Here is a 24,451-nt window from a genome sequence, read left to right on the forward strand (position 1 = left end):
GAGTAGGGTCGAGAATGGTTTGGGATGTATTTGGATAGTGTGAATTGGACGAGGGACTAACTACAAAGTGTGAGCGTTCCCTCTGTATTTATGTACATGAGTCGACTGGAGTATCCTACATGAGCTTCTCCCTATACGTCAGCTCCTCATACAACTGACTAGCTGTGGCCACAACTGGCCAGATGCATGAGTCTGTTCTCCCTCAGGTTCTTCCACTTGGTACGAGTCTGTAGCCAACGGCGTGTTCCCACAGTCGTCCAGCGACTTGTGTGAATCTACTCTGGGCTTCTCGCTACCAGCGCTATGTTGTGAAGCGGGGAAACTCTGGCGAGTTACTATACTTGCGCGCGTACCGCGGTCGTACTGCGGGTGCATTGAGCGCGTGTCGCGCGCGTATGGCGCGCGTACTGCGAGTGTATCGCACGCGTACCGCGGACGTACTGCGGGTGCATTGAGCGCGTGTCGCGCGCGTATGGCGCGCGTACTGCGAGTGTATCGCACGCGTACCGCGGACGTACCGCTGGTGTACTTGAGTGCGTGTCGCGCGCGTATAGCGCGCGTAGTGAGAGTGTATCGCACGCGTACCGCAGACGTACCGCTGGTGTATTGAGTGCGTGTCGCGCGCGTATAGCGCGCGTACTGAGACACCTACTCGTTCCCGTCCGGTCACTCGTGTATACCGGTTAGGTTACTGCAAGGGTTGCATGATTGTGGGCGATCAGACTAAACGCCAATCGTAGATATTCTAACATATAGTGTATGTCTCGTGATCTGTCTAAAAGAGCAGGCCGGTACTCTCCACAATATTCACGACTCAGACTAAGTGACTCACGCTTCTGAAGGCAGTAAGCACCTTTGTGTACAAGTTGAAAATTCTTAAATCACGATTATCTATGAGCTCTGCTTCGTAATTTTCACCCGTGACTCGCGACTATATTCGCGATTCGTGATTCATTGATTCACTATCGTGTATCACGATCATGAATCACGAATATATGCATTTATTCGTGATTTCCAAAATATGTTGAAATTCAGAATTCGTGATTCATGATTGATCGCGTTGGCTGAAACCACTCAAAAATTTAATGACGAATTTGAGCGAGAGCGTGCAGAGCAAGTCATGAGTGAGTCGTGAGTGAAGGGGATTGTCTGGAGCCATAAAGTATTAGCCGATCTCTTCTAAACATAAATACATATTTACTCGTGATTCAGATTGACAACATGAGGAATCGTGAATCACGAATCACGAATGCGTTTTTTTTAATCGTGAATATGATGCAGTCACTGTTAGAATATGCCGTTGGTTACAGACTCGTGCCAAGTGATAGAACCTGAGGGAGAACAGACTCACGCATCTGACCAGTTGTGGCCACAGCTAGTCAGTTGTATGAGCAGGCGACGTATAGGGAGAAGCTCATGTAGGATACTCCAGTCGACTCATGTACATAAATACAGAGGGAACGCTCACACTTTGTAGTTAGTCCCTTGTCCAATTCACACTATCCAAATACATTCCAAACCATTCTCGACCACTACTCAGTCCCAACTCGCCTCTCTAAGGAAAGGGAGACTTCGATCATCTAGCGCCCGCTAAAGATTCACCAAGAATTTGAATAGTCCGCTCGTGCTCAGTCACAAGTCATGAGTCAAGAGGAGAGTACGATGGCTCCAATGTTGTCTGGCTGTTTTGTCTGAGGTAGAGGTGGCGGGGTAAAGTCACGAGTCCACCGGGTTAAAGTAGATGAAGAGGGAGAGGGGAAGTTGTGGTCATGTGGTCGGTGTCTGATCCATTCACGATTCTCTGGGAACCTCGCGCGAAGCACCGAAGGTAGGTCGCAACCGCCGGAGCGTACCTGGCTTCTTTAGAATCGTGAATCGTGAATCACTTTGTAAATTGTGAGACGCTGTTTTTTGTTCAGACGGCAAACCTTGCGAACAAACTCGTGACTCCTCTAGCTGCCTTCTTCGAAGGGCAAGGTTGCGGCAAAGAAGGAGGTACAGACGATCTTCTCGGACCGTGCAAGAATCGCACCTCATGCCTGTCAGTCTTGCCTGGGACTTTACACGTTCCTTTACGTGTAAGCTAGTGCCTACGTGGCAGGTCTAGCTTTCTGTTTGTATCAGAACGGACACCTGACCACGTTGAAGATGCTTGTGGAGCTTGAGAGAGTCGCCAACTTGTAGCCTATGCAGCTTTGAGCTTGGATCCAATTGGTGAAGAGTTCCATGCTTGTTCCAAGGCCTGCATCACCCTTCTGTGAATAACCAGCCGGACGACAGCTTCCTCGCGATGGTCTGCCGACACTCTGATTCACAGATTGCATCATCGCCTGCGTTTTGAGCAAAAGAGTCGGCTCGTTCGTTTCCTAGGATACCACGATGCCGAGGGACTTAGACTACACCGCGACACGCATGTCAAAATTGTCAATCGTGAATCACGTATTGTTGTATGGCCAATATGTCTTGGTCGCTGCTAGGCCTGGTACTTTTTCTGGTAACAGCGGCGCGATTGCTGCAGAAGATCGTTTCACCTTCGTTGGCGGCGCCGTGTTGAAGTACTTTACGGATTACAAGCAATCACATCCTTCAAAAAAAGAACAAAGTCGTCCTCGGAACCACCCCGGCAACCACCCCGGGTGGCTCCCAGGTGGCTTCTCGCAGCAACCACCCCTCGCAGGTGGCTCCTAGGGTGGCTCCGAGGATGACCATCCTCTCAATAGCTCGTCGGCCAGTCACGGAATCAGCGCGATAGACCGTAGAGCCAGATCCGACAGCTTTTGCAAACTCCCATGTCTGGGTGCCGGACCGAGCGAAGCATGAGTAAGCCGCAAGCCCGTCCTTGAGTGGACCGTCAGCATACACGCGTCTGGAGGTGCCTGACTAGAGCGCAGTATTACTATTGTGAAGCATAATGGAATTGTCCTTGTTCTGTTCGGTCGCCTTGCTAAGTACGGACAGGTGGGGTGGAGACTTGACACTGCGACTAGTGATGCCAGATTGGCACTACTCTGGCCAGTGATTCATCCAGAGATCCAGGGACTCTGCCTTTCCGGTTGGAAGTGCTAGGTCGACTGGGAGGGGCATTGCTTCAAAGCTGAGAGTATCTGTGGAGGTAGAGCGGAAGCAGCCTGTCCTCAAGGAAGCTGATCTTTGCAGGGCGGGCAAAGGTTGCAAAAGGTGCCTGCGAAACTTGTGCCAGTACCACAGATGACGCATGCCTAAGCGACGATTCCAACGGTAGACAGCCTCTGCCATCGGTAATTGAAGACGCTGGCGCGATTGCAACAAGTCGTGAGTCAGGACCCCTCCGAGTGCTTGGATGGCTGTAGCGCAGGTCTCGTTGATATGCATCACCCATGCAAGATTCTCGGTGAAGATGACACCTAGTTCTTGACTTTATGAGCCCGGCTTAGCCGGAGGCCTACTAGCTCAATGTCGCCCAAGCTCACCGGCCTCCTGGTTGAGGAGAAGATCAGACACCCTGACTTCGCCGGATCAAAAGTCGATCCACAGGTAGCAGCCCACGATAGAGCCGGCTAGGAGGCTAGCTCGATATTGTGGCACATTTATTCGATTCGAGCGTCAACAAAAAGGGTTGTATCATCAAGCCATCACACACTCAATGTAGGGCGGCACGATGGAAGTTCTAGCATGTCTCGAATGCCACAACCGGACAACCGTGGCTTGCTTGAAGCAGCAGAGATGGTGCCTACATATAGAAGACAGGCATCGTACGTTGGAGGCCTGAGCGACGTATGGGCTTGCATCAGGCCGGTCAACGCGAAAGGCATCGGTATTCCGATCTCTGATGCTCCACGATGAGAGAGAGGATGGGCTGGGGGCGAGCCTTACCCCTGCATCTTTTGTTTAGTTTTCCACAGGTGCACAAATTCAGATTCAAATAGTCCTGTTCTCACTCATGACTTTAGTACAGCTATACCATCACTGTCTCTACATACCGTTCTCAGTAAAGGAGCCACGTCCTACTATTCAAGCTTGTGTCGGCGCGACCGATCGCTCGCACCAGCAGATCAACATTGTACAGGATGGCCAGAAATTCGGTGAAGCTTTCCGCCCTTTTGGCCAGTATCTTGAGCAGTCGTTAAGGAACGCCATCAGGTCTGGAAGCCTACTTGCTACTGGATTCTGAGATGCGTTCGCTGATTTCGGCGATGGGGAACGGCTTCCATTCGGGTGTGGCTCGTATCGGACGGGGCGGATCACCGGTGTTGGAGGGATGCAGCACTCAGTTGTTGGCGAAAGGAACGCAGTGGCAAAAACCGTTTCTTTCTAGGCCTCTCTATGAGCCACTGATCCATTGCCGCGGTGCAGAGTAGCGATCTTACGAGCGGCTGTTTTGTTACTGCCGAGGCGGGCTAGCTTCCACAGAGATTAGGACCCGTGATTATGGCAAATTCGGTGCGGAAATGTGACCTTTTCGCAGTTCTGAGCGCTTTTTCATACGTTCTTTATTTCTCCTTCCAAACGTCTAAGGAGTACCGGCTGGCTTGGAACGAACGCCCAGCTCAACTTGCATCGGCTCTGAGCGCACACAGATCGTCGTTGAACCATGGCTTAGTGACATGTCCCTGGTTGCAGGGCCTCGCCATCTTCTCGAAACTTGTCGAATTGTCGCTGTCGGTTATTGTGTGAATATGTCTAGATGCTCGTTGGTCGTTAGGTCTGGCAGATTCGCTGAGCGTTCGAGCCATGCCAGTTTTTCAGCTTCAGAAATTGTCTCCTCGTCCTTGATACTCAAGACTTTTGAGGGAGAAGGGGGAAGAGGGGCATGGGAACACGCCATCAGCCGGATACTCGTGCAAAGCGATAAAACCTGGAAGAGAAGAGACTCGCGCATTGAATGAGTCGTGGCCCCGGCTAGTTGTGAACCAGCTGTATGAGGAGCTGATATGTAGGGAGAAGCTCATGTAGTAGACTCCAGTTCGCTCATGTACATAGATACAATGGGGAACACCCGCAATTTGTATCTAGCGTTTCGTCCAAACAATCCAATCTTGAATCCAATCCCATTCTCGACTATCACGCAGTTCCAACCCGCCTCTCTAGGAATGGGAGAATTCTTTGCCCATAGAGCACTCATTAAAATTCTTGCTTGCTCACACCAACCAAGGGAAAACATATGGCGAAAGGTATGTCAAAAGGCCGGCTCGTGAGGCTGGTCGACGTTGAAGATTGAGAGGAGGGAAGATATGCTGGGACCACTGACAGCGATGTGGCGACGTAAATATTTCAAGTTTGGCAAAGGCGAAGCTAAATGAGTCCAGGGTCAAATTCACAGAATGGGAGATCGCAATGTTCGTCCTTCAGTCTCAGTACACTTTGCCTCGAGGAAGCTTGCAGCATTCGATGCAATAGTGAGTTGAATTCAGGATCATGGATGAACTCAGTCTCGATAGTCTCGAGCAGCACGTTGTATGGCTTGTGCAATTCACTTTTACCTTTCTAAAACTTAGCCGCGTGCAAGGAAAATCCTGGACGCTGAGAGCCGAGAACTTGAATCTTTTGCCATAAGCTTCATAAGTGTGGTGCTGAAAAAGTATCACGTTCTGCGTGCCTGCAAATGTACGATTGGACGTATAGGAAGAAGCTAACGCTGAAATCGCCTGGGAGTGCCTTGTACCTGAAAGAAGACGAGCAGTGTCTAGAGACGGATTTGCCCTTTAACAATCAGATTAGGCGTTCTTCATGCCGGGTATAAGAGAAGATAGAGCGGGTGAAGGCATGTCGTCGAGAGTGCCGGCCTGCTATACTAAATACACATAGAGAAAGATGTGTCTATGTGCTGTACATGCGCAAATGAAGAAACTTATCAAAATGCCATGGTCTGATAGAAGAGACAGTATTGCTGCGTATTCCGCTGCGGCAAAGTTGTAGGTTGCTGTTGTCCATCCGCGGGATCCATGGTTACCGGTGCAGGACTAGCACCAACTTTCATTTCATTGTTGATCGATTCAACAGGCAGATGTTGCCTAAAATAATGTGGAGCATGAATCGATCATCGACCCTATTCCTTCCCCCATTAGGTATACGCAGCAACATGAGAAAGAGCGAGGCACGAGGATGAGGCTTGAGTACGGGGGCAAATCCTATCATGGTAGATTTATTTTTCACATTCGATATATTTGCCTTGTCTGATCGTATTCACGATTCAGCCGCAGAGAAGTCACGAGTCACGAGCCTTGAGTGATGTACAGTCGTGAGTCGTGAGTTGTGAGTGATTCGTGATTCACGATTTGTGCTGCGAAGATCCATCCATGATAGACACGCGTGACGAGATACGGTACCAAAATTCAAAAACCGTCTGTGAGACTAACGACTAGACCCTTGACCTCCACATCAAGCTGAGCTCACAAAACGCTGAGTTTGCATTCGCTGAACTCAAAGCAACCACCTTCGACACAAACAATACACAAGTTCCTCCTTGTAGACCGTCCACATCACTGGGCGAGAAGACTCAACGCCCGAAGATGTTGCCGCACAGTGGCATCCTGCAGAGAGCTGGCTTACTGCCTTTTCATTGTCAGATTGTCAATTCGATCGTTCCCAGACACGATGACAGCCCAGACGAGGGCGATGCTCTCGTCATCGTTGCACGAGGCCTCGGACTTCGCAGGATCGTCAGTACGATCTTGCGCATCTATGACTCACCGAATAGTCTCGTGATCCTGGTGAACGCTACGTCAGAGGAAGAGAGTGGAATCGGGGAAGAGCTCACAACGCTTGGTGTTCGAAAACCGGGACTTCGAGCCATCCATCACGAGATGCCAGCTAAGCAGAGGTCGGAGATGTATCTTTCTGGAGGTCTCATGAGCATCACATCACGAATTCTTGTAGTAGATATGCTCAACAAAAGAATTCCGACAGGACTCATCACTGGACTTGTTGTTCTCCACGCCGAAAAAGTCACTCCAACGTCGGTCGAAGCTTTCATTGCAAGGATCTATCGTCAAGAGAACAAGGAGGGCTTCCTCAAGGCTTTCTCGGATTATCCAGAGCATTTCACTATGGGAATAAGCCCTTTACAGACGGTGCTAAGCCAGCTTCGCATCAGAAGGGTGGAACTTTGGCCGCGATTTCACCAACAGACGAGTAAAGACCTAGGTCAACGTAAGGCAGATGTGATCGAGCTTCATCAGCCATTGAGTCGATCGATGCGTAACATTCAAACGGCGATCATAGAATGTCTTGAAGCGTCCTTATCGGAGCTCAAACGAGGAAACGCGAATGTGAGCCACTTCGTCCCGTACAGACAGGAGCAGTCGAACGATGCCCGAATGCTGACAATCCTTTCGAGACGATCCCTGTTGCGCAACAGGTCGAGACAGATGACTTTTCTATCGAGCATGCCATTTTCCGGGCTTTCGACGTTGTCGTCCGAAGGCAGCTGGATCCTATCTGGCATCAAGTCAGCGCTAAGACAAAGCAGCTTGTCGGGGATCTGACGACGCTTCGTAATCTGCTCAAGTGGGTTCTTCCGTACGACATTTCTGCTGCAAGCACAAGGTCCTGACCTTTATTGCCACTGATCCTCCCTTCGACAGCTATCTACTGACGTACGACTCTGTGACGTTCAACTCTTATCTCGAAACGATCCTGGCGTCCAGCACAACAACTTCCAAGGGCACCACCCGTCAGAACCAATCTTCATGGCTCTTTATGGACGCGGCAAACATCATCTTCCACGAGGCGAAACGACGAGTTTACATTTGGGATGAATCTCGTCCTCAGCAACCGCGAATCGAAGACTCAGAATATCCAGATGATGAGGAGGCGCTTCGGGAAGCAGAGGGAAGCCGAGAACCCTTCAAACCAGCCCATCACGGGCCAATTCCACCAGAAGTCGAGTCTGTGCTGGAGGAGAACCCAAAATGGCAACTGCTGCAAGAGGTGCTAGACGAAGTAGAGCAAGAGATTCACTTCAACGTTGCTGCATCCGGTAAGTCTGTGCACTTGTCGGCGTCTAAGAATCTTTGCTAATTCATACATTTTGGCCATGCCCTAGATTCGGGGGCAGGGAATACTATTCTGATCATGTGCGGCTCCGAGAGAACCAGCACGCAACTGCGACAGATCATTTCCTCGATGGACGAATGTCCGCCTGGAGCACCAGGGAAAAAGCTGATGCAAAAACTTTTGCGGTCATACTTCCTATGGAAGGGTGGTCTGGGCAAGTTGAACGCTGAACGAAAGGACGGACAAGGAAGTGGCGAATCTCGAGCTCTCCAGAATGCAGTTGACGGATCTTTGCCGAAAGCTGGTCCTATCAACGAGGCCTTGAAGCGAAAAGCGGCCTATGAAAGGGGGCAACAAACCTCTGCCATGAAAAGGCGGCGTCAGCGCGGTGGATCTTCTGCGCAAAGTGCAAGTGGAAGGTTCAACAGTGCGACGAATGCGGCAGGGCAGGCCAGCTTCCAGGCCGAGGCAGCACAAGTTTCCAAATTGTGAGTGCAGACTTAGTACCATCGTTCATCCTCGATGTACGATTCCTATAGTGCTAACTCTTATTTTGAACGATTACGATTGCAGTATTGCATCTGCGGCAAACGGCAACGAGGACGGATCTCACACGCTTGAAGCTCCGCTTGATGCCGAGCAGATCTCCGACGAAATCGACGAGGTTGAATTTGATGCATTCTTCGGAATGCTCAGCATGGAAAATCTGGTGGTAGTACGTTCGTATCGCGGCGACCAAGACGACAAGGTCCTCCAGGAGCTTCGACCTCGTTTTGTGATCATGTATGATCCTGATCCGGCCTTCGTGCGGAGGGTTGAAGTGTACCGAAGCACGAACCAAGGCGTCGGCGTACGAGTGTACTTCATGATCTACTCCGATTCTGTCGAGGAGCAGAGATACCTCAGCGCACTTCGGAGGGAGAAGGAGTCTTTCGAGAGGCTCATTCGAGAGAAGTCGATGATGGCTTTGCCACTCTCCGCGGATGGCCGACCGATTGCTGAAGACGCCGACCAACGATTCCTTCGAACCATCAGCAGCCGTGTGGCAGGGGGACAAAGGTCAGCGACTGCCGAGCCCCCTCGCATCATTGTTGATATGCGAGAGTTCAGGTCTAGCTTGCCATCCATGCTGCACGCTGCTGACATTCAGGTCGTGCCCTGCACTCTACAAGTTGGTGATTACGTCTTAACACCGACTATGTGTGTCGAGCGCAAAAGTCTTACAGACTTGGTGCAGAGTTTCAACTCGGGTCGACTATACGCGCAGTGCGAACTTATGTGTGTTCACTACCAGCATCCGATCTTACTGATCGAGTTCGATCAAGATAAATCATTCTCGCTGAAGTCGACCAATGATGGGAAAGCTACCGGGCGAAACAGTGGCACGGAGCTTGACGTCCAGGCCAAGCTTGTTTTGCTGACCTTGGCATTTCCGAGACTGCGCATCATCTGGTCAAGTTCCCCCTTCGCCACTTCCGACATCTTTGCTGATCTGAAGCAAAACTTTGACGAGCCGGATGCTGCCAAGGTAGCACTGGTGGGTCTGGACGACATTCTGGAAGCAGAGGGCGGCATTACCAGTGAGACAACGAAACGCGCCGATTGGCAGTCGTCGAGCGAGCACTCCTTCAATCTTGGCCCGCAAGACCTTCTTCGAGCTCTACCCGGTGTTACCACTAAAAACTTCCGATACATCATGAGTCAGGTACGGGACATTTCAGATCTCTGCAATATGACGCAGGAGGAGCTCGGTGAGCTCATTGGCGTCGAACCAGCTCGGCAGCTAACACGGTTCATCGAAAGAGGGCTATAACTAACTAATGTCAATCACACGAAGTTGGTCTTGATTTGAACACGATGATGAAATCACATCGACATCCCGCAGAATCGGTCTGAGGAGAATTCTGCCGCGTCTCAGGTTCGTGTTCATACTGCAGTTCAGTCACAAGCCCTTGAACTTGAGCTTGCACTCGAATCATGAATGGCTTGTTCGCGGTCCCCTTCCGGTAATTTCCGTAGTTAAGTTAACTCATGCCTGCTTCAAGTGGTGGATCGCAATCGTGACCATCCTTGAATCACAGACATATAGGGCGTGACACTCTCAGCGACACCGCAACGGGCACCAACATCCTAGACACTTGTAGCATTGATTTGTATTGATGAGTGGAAGGTTTTAACAAGACACCGGACCCTCCAGAGGAGATAGTAATTTTCGGGTCAAGATTCAAGGTGGGGCGAGGGAGGAGCTTGAATGAACCAACACTTAGGTGCTGCGAGCGATCTCCTCGGCCTTCTTCTTGACGTCGTCGATACCACCGCACATGTAGAAAGCGGACTCAGGAAGAGCATCGTGGTCACCACGAAGGATCTCCTTGCAGGCCGAGATGGTGTCCTTGAGCGAGACGAGCTTGCCCTCGATACCAGTGAAGACCTGAGCGACAGCGAAGGGCTGGCTCATGAAACGCTGGATCTTACGGGCACGCTCGACGGTGAGCTTGTCCTCCTCGGAAAGCTCGTCCATACCGAGAATGGCGATGATGTCCTGAAGCGACTTGTAGTCCTGGAGAAGCTTCTGGACACCAGTGGCAATGTCGTAGTGCTCGCGACCGACGACGGCGGGGTCAAGCATACGTGACTTGGAGTCGAGGGGGTCCACGGCAGGGTAGATACCAAGCTCGGCAATACCACGGGACAGCACGGTGGTGGCGTCCAAGTGGGCAAAGGTGGTGGCGGGGGCAGGGTCAGTCAAGTCATCGGCGGGCACGTAGACGGCCTGCACCGAGGTAATGGAGCCCTTCTTGGTGGTGGTAATTCGCTCCTGCATGACACCCATGTCGGTGGCAAGGGTGGGCTGGTAACCTACGGCTGAGGGAATACGACCGAGAAGAGCCGAGGTCTCGGAACCGGCCTGGGTGAAACGGAAAATGTTGTCGATGAAGAGAAGCACATCCTGGCCCTCTTCGTCACGGAAGTACTCGGCGATGGTGAGACCGGTCAGGGCGACACGGGCACGGGCACCAGGGGGCTCGTTCATCTGACCGAAGACGAGAGCGACCTTGGAGTCACCCTCCAGGTTGATGACACCAGTCTCGATCATTTCGTGGTAAAGATCGTTACCCTCACGGGTTCGCTCACCGACACCGGTGAAGACAGAGTAACCACCGTGGGCTTTAGCGACGTTGTTGATGAGCTCCTGGATAAGCACAGTCTTGCCGACACCGGCGCCACCGAAGAGACCAATCTTACCACCACGGGCGTAGGGGGCGAGGAGGTCGACGACCTTGATACCGGTCTCGAGCACCTCGGCCTTGGTGGACTGGTCGACGAACGCAGGGGGCTCAACGTGGATGGGAGCAAGCTTGTTGCCCTTGATGGGACCACGCTCGTCCATGGGCTCACCAATGACGTTCATGATACGGCCGAGGGTACCGGGACCGACGGGGATCTGAATGGGAAGACCAGTGTCGACGACCTTCTGACCACGAACGAGACCCTCGGTACCCTCCATGGCAATAGCTCGGACAGTGTTCTCACCCAGGTGCTGGGCGACCTCGAGAACGAGACGACCACCACCGGTGACATTCTGAACCTCGAGAGCGTTGAAGATGGAGGGTAGATCCTCGGTGTCAAACTGAACGTCGACAACGGGACCAATGACGGCCTTGACAGCACCGGTCTGGCCCTTGGGGGAGGCCTCGGTGGCGAGACCGCGAGCTGTTCAAGGAGTAGCAAGAAATCAAATAGGAACGATGAGGGTCAGCACGGTGGCCAGCAAGTTTTTTTTCTGGAAATTTACTCGACAACTGGAAATCAATCATGTCCAGACAGACGCAACAATGATGACCCCGTATCGATGGCCGCGAGTCCATGTAGGCAAACATGCTTGTTTTATCAAAGTCAACGCGGAGATCGGCTCATCCTTTGTCGACAATCAGCATGTGGTGGCCATTGAGCGCGATGTTGCTCCACAGATATTCCTAAGTGTCGATTGATTCCCAGCTGGAAAGGGAGGACTGCTGGAATTGTTTGTAGTCGATGGATGCATTGTGCAGAAGCGATGCGTGCTGTGTGGGTTACCAAGGGAGAAACTTACCCTGAACGGCGGGCTTGACGGCAGCAACGGCGATCTTGGGAGTGGCAGCACGGGCGCTGGACGAAGCGGTCACAGCGGCGCGAGCGACGGAGGAGAAAGCGGCAGCATTTTGTCGGGCTCGAAGAGCGGAGCGGCTGGCAGCGCGCACGGCGGTGCGCTGGATGACAGGCATGATGGTGACGAAAGGGTTGAGTAGGGTGACGGGGATGACGACGGAAAGGTGTGAAGGCAAGAAAGAGAAAGGATGAGAGCAGGAAGCACACACAAGGCAGGCAGACAGGCAGGCGGCAGGCAGATGGACACATAGAATTCCACAGTTGCGATCGCACTGTCCTCTTCTCTTTTGCTCTCTCTCTGTCGACTCCGTTGAGCCGCGAGAAGAAAGAGAGCCACTAAGCTGGACTGAAGTTGCAAACGCACGAAGCCTCTTTTTGGCTGGGACAACCAGGCAATGAGACAGTTGAACTGCCTTCTCACACCACAAAAGTTGATCGCACTTTGACCAGCCTGCCACCGATCAGTTCCAGCGAATAGGAAGATCACTCCTCTGTTAATCAATCAGCTCGCAAACTAGCCATTCTTAAATTCCCGCTGGGAAGAAACACTAATCGACGCGGTCAGCAAATACAACTTTTTGAAAACCTTTTCCACCTTAGGGTTAGGCTATTAATAAATTCGAGGAAGAAGTTACAAATACACTACAAACGAAATCACTGCTTGGATCTTTGTATTCAAGAGGATCTATGCACGTTCCGTTGGCACCTCTGCTACGCTGCCTCCGAACAAGAAGAATTTCTTCTGACTGAACACTCGTATCCGATCGAAGGAGGCTCACAAAATTGAGGTCAGCAACTCGTGCCTATTAGCTCCGTTACCCGTGAGATCGCGGATCCGGGATCAAGCGTGGGTGGTTGCACAATCTAAAATCATGAATCTATTTGCACCAGTTATTTGCTACTGCTTCTCATTGCCAGACCATCTGCTGGATCTCTCCTCTGCACTCTGCAAGGTGCAACATGGAAGCGGTCTGCGTACAGAGCCTCTCATCGATTTCAAATCTGATCGAGAACAAGTGAGATACCCTGTGCGAAAGGGATCCAGATTGCTCATAGACCGGGCCAGGTTGAAGAAAAGGATCGACAAGGCTCGAGGTGGCTGTCTCTAACCGTTTCCTTCCGGTGACGGTTGAGAAAGCCAGGGTGATACGTGCGAGACAACAGCAATAGAGGCCATGTTTTCGGGACAAGGGGCTTGACTTAACATTCTGTTGCCCCACGCAATCACGAATTACGAATCACGAATCACGAATCACGAATCACAAATCGTGAATGGTTTGCTCTGCAGGCGCAGGATTACGACATTCACGATTTGCGTTGGGGTGAGAAGATTCACAAAATCGAGCCGCCCAAATGAATGCCCATCTTTCCGCAAGTCAGTCGGTTTTGCACGGATGCGATGACGGATGAGATGCTAAGGGCTTCTGGACACGGTCCAGGTTTTAGCGTGACCACTCTCCTTGAACCTCTAAACTCCACTTACTCCACCGTCACCATTATTGCACCCCATCAATCAATCACCTTTCCTCACTCGATCGCCACAGCCATATCTTATCAAAAATGATTGCTAGGTCTATCTCCCGGTCCGCTAGGCCACTGGCTCGCTCTGTTGCCGGCCCTTCGATTGGACGTCTCTCTGTCCGAAGATACGCTACCAACCCGCCTGGGCCCGTGGCTTCCAAGTCGGATGCACCCTGGGCCATCGCCTCGGTCATCACCTTCGGTGGCCTCTTTGTCTACTTCACCGCCCCTGGCGCAAAGAAGGATGACCACGCTCACAGTGCGAAACACGACGACGCCGAGCACGACGACGACGTTGACGAGCCCGAAGCCCCCAAGGAGCCAGTCGAGTTGCCTGACGGTAGCATCGAGCATCCCGAAGGTTTCGTAGAGGTCAAGCGACCTGAATTGCGTCACGATGCTCCCGAAGGCGACAAGCACCTCGACTCGAAGAAGCTTTCCGACGAGCACGCTCACGAAAAGCAGTCCAAAGCCAAGCGCGAGACTTCGCTCCCATCTGACGACACCACCTTCAAGCACGGCGTCGCTGCTGCCAAGGATGGAGACCCTGTGTCGGATCCCAAGAAGGTCGTTGCTGCCGCTCAAACCGCCAAGCAGGACAAGGCTCAGGCCAAGTCTGAGTCTGCTGACGAATAATGCATCTCGCTGAAGCTCGTCGGCTTCCCAGTCTGTCGATCATAGCGATGCACGCTTTCACAACCCCGGAGCGCTCAAACAACGTCCTTTGGACCTCATCGTAAAACGAATATATCAGCCATTGCCCAATCACAGCATTCAATCATGAAACATTTCAGTCAAATTATCCAAGCAAGGCTAGCAACTCGGATGCACCTGCATCTTGTCTTAACATGAGTTCAGATTGGCGGAGTGGGCTGCAAGGTAGCGTTTCAGCTCATGTCGATCCAGCAGCTTGGCCAGATCGGTCTGCAAAGAATGGTGATGGTAGCGCCAAAGAAGATGCGAAGCAGCGATCATGACTTCGGCCTCGGAGGCGTCGAAGAGCAGCCACCATGGGGCAGGTTGATGGGGCAGTCGCACCAGAGGCTCACACATCTCGGTTGCAAGTGCAATAGCGGCACACGCAACGATGTGCGGGCCTACGATGCACAGCACGGGCGTCTGAAGGCTGCAAGGCGAAATTCGGACGGATGATGAGAAAAAGGTAGCAACGTGAGTGAATTTTGGCCTTCTATTTGCACGAGACTTTGAAAGGCATGAGCACTTACGCATCGTTAAGAAATGACCATGCACACTGTGCCAGCGACACAGTCTCCTCTTGCTGATTCCCAACTGGCTCCATCGGGGCGACGTGTGGATGCCACCCGTGGTGTCGTCGAACTCTTGTCTTGAGCTTTGGATCGGTGAGGCTAAGGACCTGCAAGTAGTTGACCAAAAGGGCGTAAGGTAGCGTAACGTGCACTTGAAAGCCGAGCCGCTTGAGAATCTGCATCTCGGATACGACGGCCGCATCGCGCAGAGCCATCAGAGCGGAAGAATCGCGGGAAGGAGGCTCGTATTCGGAATGTCGACGGCTCTTATTGAGGTGAAAGTTGACGTAGTGGAAGGCGCCGATCAAATGACGGAGACTGCACGGCGTCTCCTCAAGCTTGGTGGACAGTAGTAGACATCCAATTGCAATTTCGTCGGCGGAAAAGTCGCACATTGAAGAGCTGTACCAAAAACGCTGATAGAAGACCTGTGCGGCAGCGAGGGTGCGCTGAGGTAACTGCAACAGGATGCCCGCCTGTTGGATTATCTGGCAACCTAGCGCGCGCAGCTCCATCTCAAGGTCGAATGAGAGGCCTTCAGACATAGATGGAGTGAGCGCGAGCTGCTCGCAGGTAGCCAGCGGATTGAGCATCATGCCCAGCTGTACGCATGAAATTGGTAACGACTTGTTATCGAAGTTGACCGCAGTTGGGATCACAGCACCATTGTGACGTTGAGATATGCCTTGATGGCAGATCTCGGACGATGTGAACGCTATCTACCACAAAGATTTTGAAGGATGCAGCATATGCCAGAAGAGTAAAATAACGTTTGGAACGATTGTAAAGCCGAGAAGCCCAGAAGAAAAGCAAGAAGCACAAAGGTGGAGGAGGAAACAATCGTGAATGTCCCGCGCGTGGGCCACGCCCAGATCGGGACTGGTGAGATCGATCGGTTGTAACACATCGGGTGATGAAAATGAGTGCCACAAACGTGAAAGTTCATGGTTGCTTGTGGCGCCTGATGACCCGTGAAAGGCGGATCCGTGGAAATCGTGAATGCACTCTGTGACTGGCAAAGTGTACCAACATCACCCACAACTGACACTCTTGAATAATTTGTGATTCGAGATTGTGAATCGTAAATCAAATGGAAACTCAGAGGGGTTCAAGGTTGCTGTTTGGGTTTGTTTTGATGAAATTTCGAGCAAAGTTCTGTGTTCTGAGAAATTTGACAACTTTGCCGATCAACTTTACAAAAGAAGTAACAGTCGTGAGTGGAAGACGTGACTGTGTGGACGTGAAAGGTCTGATGTTCGACTTTCTTTTTACAAGCAATCACGAATCGTGAATAAACAGCGCAGCATGTGGTTCGAATTTTAGACTCGTGACTTGTGTGAGTGTTTCTTTCAAAGCCGCGAGTTGCACTCACAGCTTAACAGGGTCCTGCCTGCCATAATCGTGAATCACGAATCTGGCTGCTATGTCAGTCACAGCGTGAGTTGCTAGATCAGCTCGGCATCTTGTTTGTGAAAGGCGAGAACACACCCTTAGCCTGCTGCTGCTGCTGCTGCTGCTGTTCCTTGCAGCTCACCTCTTTATCACACCGAGATCAAGTGGTGTTAACATACTTTCACTGTTCGCTATCTCCTCCCATTCACCCGCTCTTCCCTTCAACACGCACCGATACGATACCCGTCGACCGACTTTACGACTGGGCACTTCGAATCTTCTTCGCAGCCTAGAGACTGCGACGTCACCCTGCTCCATCTCTTCTGCGACTCAGATACACGATAGTCATACAGTAGCATCGAGGCTGCAACCTACCCTCCATACCGTTGGCCTGCCAAGTCCTTGAGCTCGACAAGTAAACTAGATCATTGCTTATCTGGAGACTGCGAAATATATACGCCTTCCTACGAAGCTTCCAACCACCTGTAGTATCGCTCTCCTCGATCATGTGGTTGCAAAGCTGAACGTCCACGCTGGCTTCACAACCTCGTCCAAAGGACCACAGCCCATGCCCTTTTGGGGAGGCATACAATCACAGCCAAATCGATCTTGACGGGCCTCCGAGTCCAGCTCTCCAATATGTCGTTCATATCGTCCATGTTCTATCGAGCTGCTGTTAGCGAGGAATCGCGACGAGCTCCGATCGGTAAAGTCAATCGCGCCCGACGGCCAGCACCTCATGGTGGCAGACCTGCTTCGGACAAATCGAAGGACGCCGGCGACGTAGATGAAGATGCCAATCTTTTCGAGAGCACTGCGACAACTGCCGATGCCGATGCCGATACTTTCCAAGCCAAGGTTCAGGTCATTGAAGACATCATCGAAGAGGACAATCTCTACAAGGTTCTTGGCATCAACAGGAATGCCAAGAACGAAGAGATTCGTCGTGCTTTCCTCACTAGAAGTCGATCTTGTCACCCGGACAAGTTCCCAGATTATCCCAACTCGACCATTGCTTTTCAGAAGCTCGCCTTTGCCTATGAGACACTGTCCAAACCCGCATCTCGTCAAGCATACGATTTCTCCCCTCACACACATTCCATGTTCAACGGAAAGTCACCGCACGACGCTTTCGACGACGAATTTGGCGAAGCATTTGCAGATGCTACTCTCCAGGATGTACTCTTCACCGTATACGTTGAGTTCTTTGAGGGTGACTTTACGTCAGTCAAAGCTTTGCTCAAGGTTCTCGCCGACAGTGGCTTGGGCACTTACAGTGACGCCAACATCAGCAGCATTGAGGCCAAATTCCGTGCACTCTCGCGCCTCATGCGCGCCACACGCAGATACTCGCGCGTCCTGCTCAACGAAATGTCGCGCCTCTACGAGATTCAGCAGGACCTACGAGGCCTCTCGTACTTTGACATTCCAGGTCGACTAAGGCTCACTCTGCAGCTTGCCCGAGTGACACTGAGTATCCCTTTGGCAATCGACCAGGCCATGCAGAATCCCGAAGACTATGACCGCAAGGAATTTGGGCAATGGTTTGAGGATATGCGTGCTCAATCAACAGACTATAGCTCCAGCGAAGATGACGAGAACCGGCCAGATCACGGCTTTGGACTGCAGGCAGAGGCCGACACAGATACACCAGGATCCGATGAGCAAGCACGCATGCGCTATGTGCGAGCTCGTGATGCGCGCATTGCGCGGCGAGCCGCCGAGCATCGCGACCCAGGCTCCAACAATGGTCCCGTTGGTGAGCAGGAGGCGGCGGCTCTGCCTCATCAAGAGACCAAAGAGCTGCGTGCTGGCTTTCTAGGGCCCACGACCACCGCTCTCTTTGCTGGCATGGTCAATCTACTCGAAGCAGGCGAAGGATGGATGGGCGGCAAGCCGGCTGCAACGTCACACTGATCTCAAGCCACTGGATCGTTCCATCAAGATTGCATCTTCTCTACAAGATACCCTGCTTCTTCTCACTGTTCTTTGACATAGGCCGCGGGCTCTTTGACCAAAGGTGATACAACAGCTCAATGTCCGTGGAAAAGTCCGTAATACCATGGAGCGTTTATGTGCCTATACTTACCTTGATCATCAAGTTTTGTTGTTGTCGCTGTTGTGCAGGCTGTTGCTGTTGCTATTGCTGCCACTGCTGCGCATTCGCATGCGTGCAAGGGAAGAGAGAGAGGACCTCGCTTTCGGTGAATTAGCAAAGGTTTCATCGCAGAGGCCATGCAAGTTGGTCGCCTTGATGGCTAGTTTGAACCAAGTTGATTTTCCATCTTCGACAAATGTGTCGATTAGCAGCCACCATCCGCGGTACTTCAACTGTCTTCTTCTGCGTGAAAAAGAGCTTTTCTGCAATCTATAGTATAATGATACAAAGCTGCCGTGTGCCGTCAGTTGGAAGCGGGACTTGCCGTCTGTAAAGAAGCAGCGTCATCCCTGGTCCCCCAGAGGCAAAGTCACAGAGTGGCTGTTGGTATCCAACAGAAGGCGTTGTTTGTTTTGGGCAATTACATGCTCCAGTTTCGATCGTGTGATTTTGTGATTCTAAAATCTCCAAGCTTCTGAATTCACATTCGTGATTCACGGTTTGCCTGAGGTTTTGTGGGGTGCAGTCACGAGTTCCGGGATCCGGTTCAGAAAGAATCACGAATTGTACGTGTGTTAATCTAGAAGATGTGAACGCAACACAGTCCTCCCCCCCGTCTACCCACAGCTTCTGCACACACACACAGATCAAGAATGTCTGCAACATGACAGGCGCTACTGACACACGTCTATCGACGGTCCGGGTACCGGACGACCAATGGTTGTTTGCCAAATCCGACCTAGAGCTGACACCATCTGTGCTTCAGGGAGGATTGGATCCGGTCGAAGAAAAGCAGCGGCGCTACAAGGGCGTCAACGCGATCTACAGAATGGCCGAGTACATGCGATTGCCACAGCACGTCATGAATACGGCTGCTATCTATTTGCATCGCTTCTACATGCGTAAACCACTCGAGTATGGACCAAGCAAGATCGGACACTCGCACTACGAGATTGCAGCCACCTGCGTTTTTCTGGCATGCAAAGTGGAGGAATCGCATCGAAAGCTCCTCAGCGTTATTGATGCAGCCATGGCATCCTTCGACAAGACGCCTTCAGGAAATCAACGCTGGGCGGAACGCACGTTCCGAGCCGATCCTTCCAGCAAGGTAAGACCTTTGCTTCGAACACGGGCCCTTTTGCGCTATGGCCTCACATATTGAACATTTCTACTATGTAACTTTGAATACCGCCAACAGGAGTTTGCTCGCTGGAGAGATATCATACTACTTTCGGAAGAGACGGTGCTCGAAACATTGTGTTTTGATTTGATTGTCGAACAACCGCACGAGATTCTAGTAAAAGCATGCAGTCGATTGAATGTCAATGCTGATGTGGTGCGCGTCGCATGGACCACTCTTAACGACAGGTAAGGAACGGCAGCAACAGCAGTAGTGCCACGACCACCATAGAATCTGGCAGAAATGAGCGATTGCTGACAAAGTTGGTCCACTTGGCATTTCTGTATTGCAGCTTGAGAGACGCAATTTGCGTCATATTCGAGGCGCCTGTACTCGCTGCAGGAGCGTTCTATCGAGCGTGCCAACAATATCAGGTGGATCCGTCCAAGTTTGTGGCACAGTGGCCCAAAGATGCAGAAGATAGCCGGTGGACGTGGACCGACATTTTCGACGTTGATGAGGACGAAGCAGCCGAAGCAGCAGAAGCGATCCAAAAGGACGTGTACGATTTCAACGAGTCACAGGGGCAATCAGGATAGAACCACGGCTGAACCTGGCTGTAACTAGGCAAAGCTTTCAAGTTATCAGGCTGACTGACATTAGGGTGCAATCGGCCGAATGACGGTGACCAAAGAATGACGGGGTACAAGTACAACAGGCATACCATTGCCCCTCAAGATGTGTCCGAGATGGGCGAGTTTCTTGCACAGAGGGGAAACGCACTCTGCACTGATCTAGCTTGTCCGTCGAAACCGAGCTCCATGGTGGCGCATCTGCAGCAAGTGCAGAGGGCTACATGGCCGGCTTCCATAAGCAGCACGGTGGACCCTGTCAAGACGACCAGGCGTCAACTGGCGAAATGATTTGGACATCGGCGTAGGCGTGACTATGCCAGCACCGTTGCGGGCTCGGGATGCGCAATCAAGGTAATTTTGCCCTCGACTGAGGTAATTCCTTTTCATCTCAAGGTACGCAAGGAGCAATCCTGAGCGCGGAGGCTGGGGCACGCTCGGACTGGAGCGAATCTTGTTGTAAGAGCAAGAGTCGCGGCTTGTAGGTTGGTGTTCTCGTGAGGCCGAGCCGTAGGCTGCACGGAGAAAGAGCTATATGTGTTAGCGTTTTTGGACACCGAAGCGGCGGAGACGCGACCCGAAGTACGAAAGTGTTCGATCTTTCCTGCCCACCGAAACGAGACGAGCGCTTGTTGTGGCACGTTGATGAGCTTACATGTACAGTACGCTAACTTTAGCACATGGAACGAGTCGATCCTGTACCCGGAATGCGCCAAAATGAGTCGGAATAGGACGCGTTCTCGGCACGGCGAGGGGAGATGCGTCAGTAGCGTACACTACGCCGAGCGACGTGCATATACTGTATTGTGATTTTTGTTTTTGCACAGAAGACGCTCTAATCACGAGCGAAAGAGTGCAATGAGACCGCCAAGTACAATGGTCAAGGTAGAGAGAAGAATGGGCAAGTCATGCCACGATGGATGCAGAATTTTATTAGGCTGTAGTGTGTCTTCTCAACAATCAAGCAGCGAATGGGGTGTTTCAACCACGTAGCACTTGTTCTGTCTCGTGTGCGAGACGTCTTGTTTTCTCCTTCTTCTTGGCTTTGCTTCTTTGGGAGATGAATGAGAATTTATTACTAACATACAGTATGTGTAGAGTTGATGGCTGTCGTGCTAGTTTTCAACAAAACGACTGGCCAGTAGGTTGGTGATCTGGCACTCGTCTTGCATCCCAAGGCTGAGCTGATGCTTGCGCTGTCACTGTTTGAGGGTTCCCAGACTTGTGCGGCGAGGCACAAGTGTGTTGATCATCGTGAAGTTCAGTTGTGAACACTATTTCTGTCCAACGGCTGTCAGCCAAGGATTGCGTGCCATCAGTCACAGTGTGGGCGCGAGAATTGAAATCGAGCAAGCGAAACCGACAAATTCGATACGGATCGGCCCGGCGAGCGAATAACGCTCCAGTCACGAGTGTGCCCAACGAATATGAATAATCGTGAATGTCTTGATCAATCTTCAGGTTCGATCTAGAAAATCGAGCGGAGCACCGAAAGGAGACGCCCATTTCACAGCAGTCGAATAGACACGAGTTAGTTGGTCGTGAGTGTACGACAGAGTACAGTCGAACAATAGTTATACAGTGCGGGAAGCGAGAGCACGCACACGCGTGCAGTGCATGTATGCCGATCTAGATTTACAAGTGTCCGAAGTTCTGAGATTCGAGACGATTAGTTTTTTAAACAAGTTTGAACGCTGCCTCGTTACTCGTGACTGCGATGAAGCTGCAGCGCCAGCCAGATTCTGTTTATTGGACTCACGACTGCTCACCTCCGCGCTTGCCAATTCGAGTAGACTCACTCACGACTATAATCCCAAAGAAAAACAGCAACAATCACGAATAATCGCTAATAATTTACATATGTGAATCGTGAATCGTGGAACGTGAACGTGGCTGTACAGGGCAGCGGAGCCTGTAGATTACTATGGTGAACGTTATATCAGGGTGGAAGAGCACCCCGAAGCATTCGATCCCGCTTTTTCGTTTTTGATTTCTTGCTAGGTTACCTTTTTTATTATTTTCGTGGACGCACAGACTGTGAGAGCTGCCTCGGTCCGCATTCACAATTCCCATTTTGCGAATTTTCTTCAGCGCTTGCCTCACGCCTCTCTCTTGTGACGCTAAGCTGGGGTGTTGCACGCCGCACTTTCCCACGCTTTCAGAGACGTGTTGCTGCTGCTGCTGCTGCTGCTGCTGCTCCTGATGGTTGGTCAGCTTTGGTTGTTGGCATTCGTGAATCATGTCAACATCACCAACACCGCCACCACCACCTCTGTCCCTCTCGCTCAGAGCCAACCATTCTTACTGTTTCATCAAGCATCATTGCAATCCACTTCCACTAGGTCATCACGTCCAAAATGTCCAAGGACCACACCTCGCTCCCAATGCAGAGCCTCTCAATCGATGAGAAGGCCGGTCACGACCCTATTACAGGCCATCGCACGCCTTCTGTGGGCACTCCCGGTCACAGTGGTTTGGGCGCACAACCCACCAACGGCATCCTTCCAGGCGGCGGCGCCAAGAGCGACAAAAAGAAGATGCACCCTGCCGTTATTATCGTCCTCTGGATCGCCCTCTCGAGCAGTGTCATCGTCTACAACAAGTAAGTAGCCAGCAAAGATTGAGTGCTGCTGTCTTGCTTCAATTTTCTTTCAAAGGAACGGACATTGCTGACCTCTACCCTCTGCCCTCTTGTATTTATAGATTCGTTCTTGACCCCAAGCAGCTCAACTTCCCCTTCCCCGTCTTCCTTACCACCTTCCACATGGCCTTTGCTACCGTCGGCACACGTCTGTTGGCGAGGTATACGCACCTTCTCGACGGTCTTGCCAACGTCGAGATGACCAATGAACGATGGATCAAAAACATTCTCCCCATCGGCGCCCTCTTCTCATGCTCGCTCATTTTCAGCAACATGGCGTATCTCACTCTCGGCGTCAGCTTCATCCAGATGCTCAAGGCTTTTACTCCTGTTGCTGTGCTGCTCATCTCGTTCGCCTTTGGCCTCAAGCAGCTCTCGGGCACCCTTACCATGATCGTCGGATGCATTTCATTTGGTGTTGCGCTCGCTTCCTACGGTCAGGGTGACTTTGCCATGTCCGGTTTCATCTGCCAGGTGCTCGCCATCGCTTTCGAGTCTTCGCGTCTCGTCATGATCCAGGTCCTCCTTCAGGGCCTCAAGATGGACCCTCTGGTCTCGCTCTACTACTTTGCACCCGTCTGCGCTGCTATCAACGCTTTGGTGCTCCCGTTTACCGAGGGCCTCGTTCCGTTCTTCCAGATCTCCAACTTGGGTCCCTTTGTGCTTTTCACCAACGCCGGTGTCGCCTTTGGTCTCAACATTGCCGCCGTCTTCCTCATCGGCGCCGCCAGCTCCTTGACGCTGACTCTCGCTGGTGTCATCAAGGACATCTTGCTCATCCTGGGCTCCATGCTTCTCCTCGGCGACACTGTTACTGGCCTCCAATTCTTCGGTTACGGCATTGCCCTTGCCGGTCTCGTTGCTTTCAAGACGCACAAGGGCTAAACACCCCACTCTTCCCTGCTCACACTTATTGTGACTGCTAGGCGGTTCTCATCTGCCACAATGGACGCTGCAATCTTGATCCCTTCTCTCTAGATGTCAAATTACGCCCCCACACTCTTTTGCTCCCTCGCTTCCTCGATCCATTTCTGTCAAGAGATGTACGATTCGCACGTATGCGGCTTGCTTTCCCCGGATTAAGGCAGATTAGCACCGCGTGTGCTTGCTGATCGCAACCACCAGCTCGGGTCCTGCATTCTCGTCTTCGCATAGACTTTTATTTTTGCCGTGTGCCACGTGCTCCGCTGTACTTTGTTAAATTCAACGCTTTCATAGTCACCTTCCAGGACCTTGCGCTTTTCTACTCATGACGATTCACTCGAGTCGACCAAGTTGAAGCAGATGAACCGGCGCAAGGCAGACGTGAGGGCGAGAAGCAGCGATCTTTGATCAAGATGCTCGTAGCTTGACACATTCAAGATTTGCCGTGTCAATCACGAACGTTCTGACACACATGATTTACGATTGCACCCAAGACTGGGTCTGAGCTTCATTCCACTTTACGCGTCGAGGCGTTTTTTTTCCCAAGAGTCGCATACCCTTTGGCTGTTTTTTTTTTTTTTTTTTTTTTTTCAACTGATGATGGTGCATTCAGACCAACACTCGTGACTCACGACTCGTGGCACTGAAGAGCAACACCTTTCGCACTGGTGTTGCCACACACCATCGCTCGATCTTCTGACCTCAGCATAGCGGGATGCTTGTCGTGGATTC

The 24,451-nt window shown here is 51.6% G+C and overlaps 8 protein-coding genes across 8 annotated transcripts; 5 read left to right on the forward strand and 3 right to left on the reverse strand.

Annotated features, from left to right (window-relative positions):
* Nucleotides 1-6,488: 6,488 nt before the first annotated feature.
* UMAG_10396 (ssDNA endodeoxyribonuclease RAD1) lies at nt 6,489-9,787 on the forward strand (the record flags this gene model as incomplete). Its single annotated transcript, XM_011391480.1, has 5 exons — nt 6,489-7,247; nt 7,337-7,485; nt 7,563-7,957; nt 8,024-8,462; nt 8,548-9,787. 5 exons carry the CDS (start codon nt 6,489-6,491, stop codon nt 9,785-9,787), a joined length of 2,982 nt encoding a protein of 993 aa, XP_011389782.1.
* Nucleotides 9,788-10,237: 450 nt separating this feature from the next.
* Nucleotides 10,238-12,239, reverse strand: UMAG_10397 (putative F1F0 ATP synthase subunit beta; the record flags this gene model as incomplete). Its single annotated transcript, XM_011391481.1, has 2 exons — nt 10,238-11,688; nt 12,068-12,239. 2 exons carry the CDS (start codon nt 12,237-12,239, stop codon nt 10,238-10,240), a joined length of 1,623 nt encoding a protein of 540 aa, XP_011389783.1.
* Nucleotides 12,240-13,683: 1,444 nt separating this feature from the next.
* On the forward strand, nt 13,684-14,280 carry UMAG_03192 (uncharacterized protein; the record flags this gene model as incomplete). Its single annotated transcript, XM_011391333.1, has 1 exon — nt 13,684-14,280. One exon carries the CDS (start codon nt 13,684-13,686, stop codon nt 14,278-14,280), a length of 597 nt encoding a protein of 198 aa, XP_011389635.1.
* Nucleotides 14,281-14,487: 207 nt separating this feature from the next.
* Nucleotides 14,488-15,505, reverse strand: UMAG_10398 (uncharacterized protein; the record flags this gene model as incomplete). Its single annotated transcript, XM_011391482.1, has 2 exons — nt 14,488-14,770; nt 14,871-15,505. The coding sequence occupies 2 exons, from the start codon at nt 15,503-15,505 to the stop codon at nt 14,488-14,490; spliced, it is 918 nt and encodes a 305-aa protein (XP_011389784.1).
* A 1,438-nt stretch (nt 15,506-16,943) lies between these two features.
* Nucleotides 16,944-18,221, forward strand: UMAG_03194 (uncharacterized protein; the record flags this gene model as incomplete). The annotated part of the gene is made up of 1 exon (XM_011391334.1): nt 16,944-18,221. The coding sequence occupies one exon, from the start codon at nt 16,944-16,946 to the stop codon at nt 18,219-18,221; it is 1,278 nt and encodes a 425-aa protein (XP_011389636.1).
* An 845-nt stretch (nt 18,222-19,066) lies between these two features.
* Nucleotides 19,067-20,121, forward strand: UMAG_10399 (uncharacterized protein; the record flags this gene model as incomplete). The annotated part of the gene is made up of 3 exons (XM_011391483.1): nt 19,067-19,510; nt 19,601-19,770; nt 19,875-20,121. The coding sequence occupies 3 exons, from the start codon at nt 19,067-19,069 to the stop codon at nt 20,119-20,121; spliced, it is 861 nt and encodes a 286-aa protein (XP_011389785.1).
* A 1,155-nt stretch (nt 20,122-21,276) lies between these two features.
* UMAG_03196 (uncharacterized protein) lies at nt 21,277-21,660 on the reverse strand (the record flags this gene model as incomplete). Its single annotated transcript, XM_011391335.1, has 1 exon — nt 21,277-21,660. The coding sequence occupies one exon, from the start codon at nt 21,658-21,660 to the stop codon at nt 21,277-21,279; it is 384 nt and encodes a 127-aa protein (XP_011389637.1).
* An 851-nt stretch (nt 21,661-22,511) lies between these two features.
* UMAG_10400 (uncharacterized protein) lies at nt 22,512-23,680 on the forward strand (the record flags this gene model as incomplete). Its single annotated transcript, XM_011391484.1, has 2 exons — nt 22,512-22,756; nt 22,858-23,680. The coding sequence occupies 2 exons, from the start codon at nt 22,512-22,514 to the stop codon at nt 23,678-23,680; spliced, it is 1,068 nt and encodes a 355-aa protein (XP_011389786.1).
* Nucleotides 23,681-24,451: the final 771 nt, after the last annotated feature.

The sequence above is a fragment of the Mycosarcoma maydis genome, chromosome 8, assembly GCF_000328475.2.
Source record: "Mycosarcoma maydis chromosome 8, whole genome shotgun sequence".
NCBI classification, from domain to species: Eukaryota; Fungi; Basidiomycota; class Ustilaginomycetes; order Ustilaginales; genus Mycosarcoma; species Mycosarcoma maydis.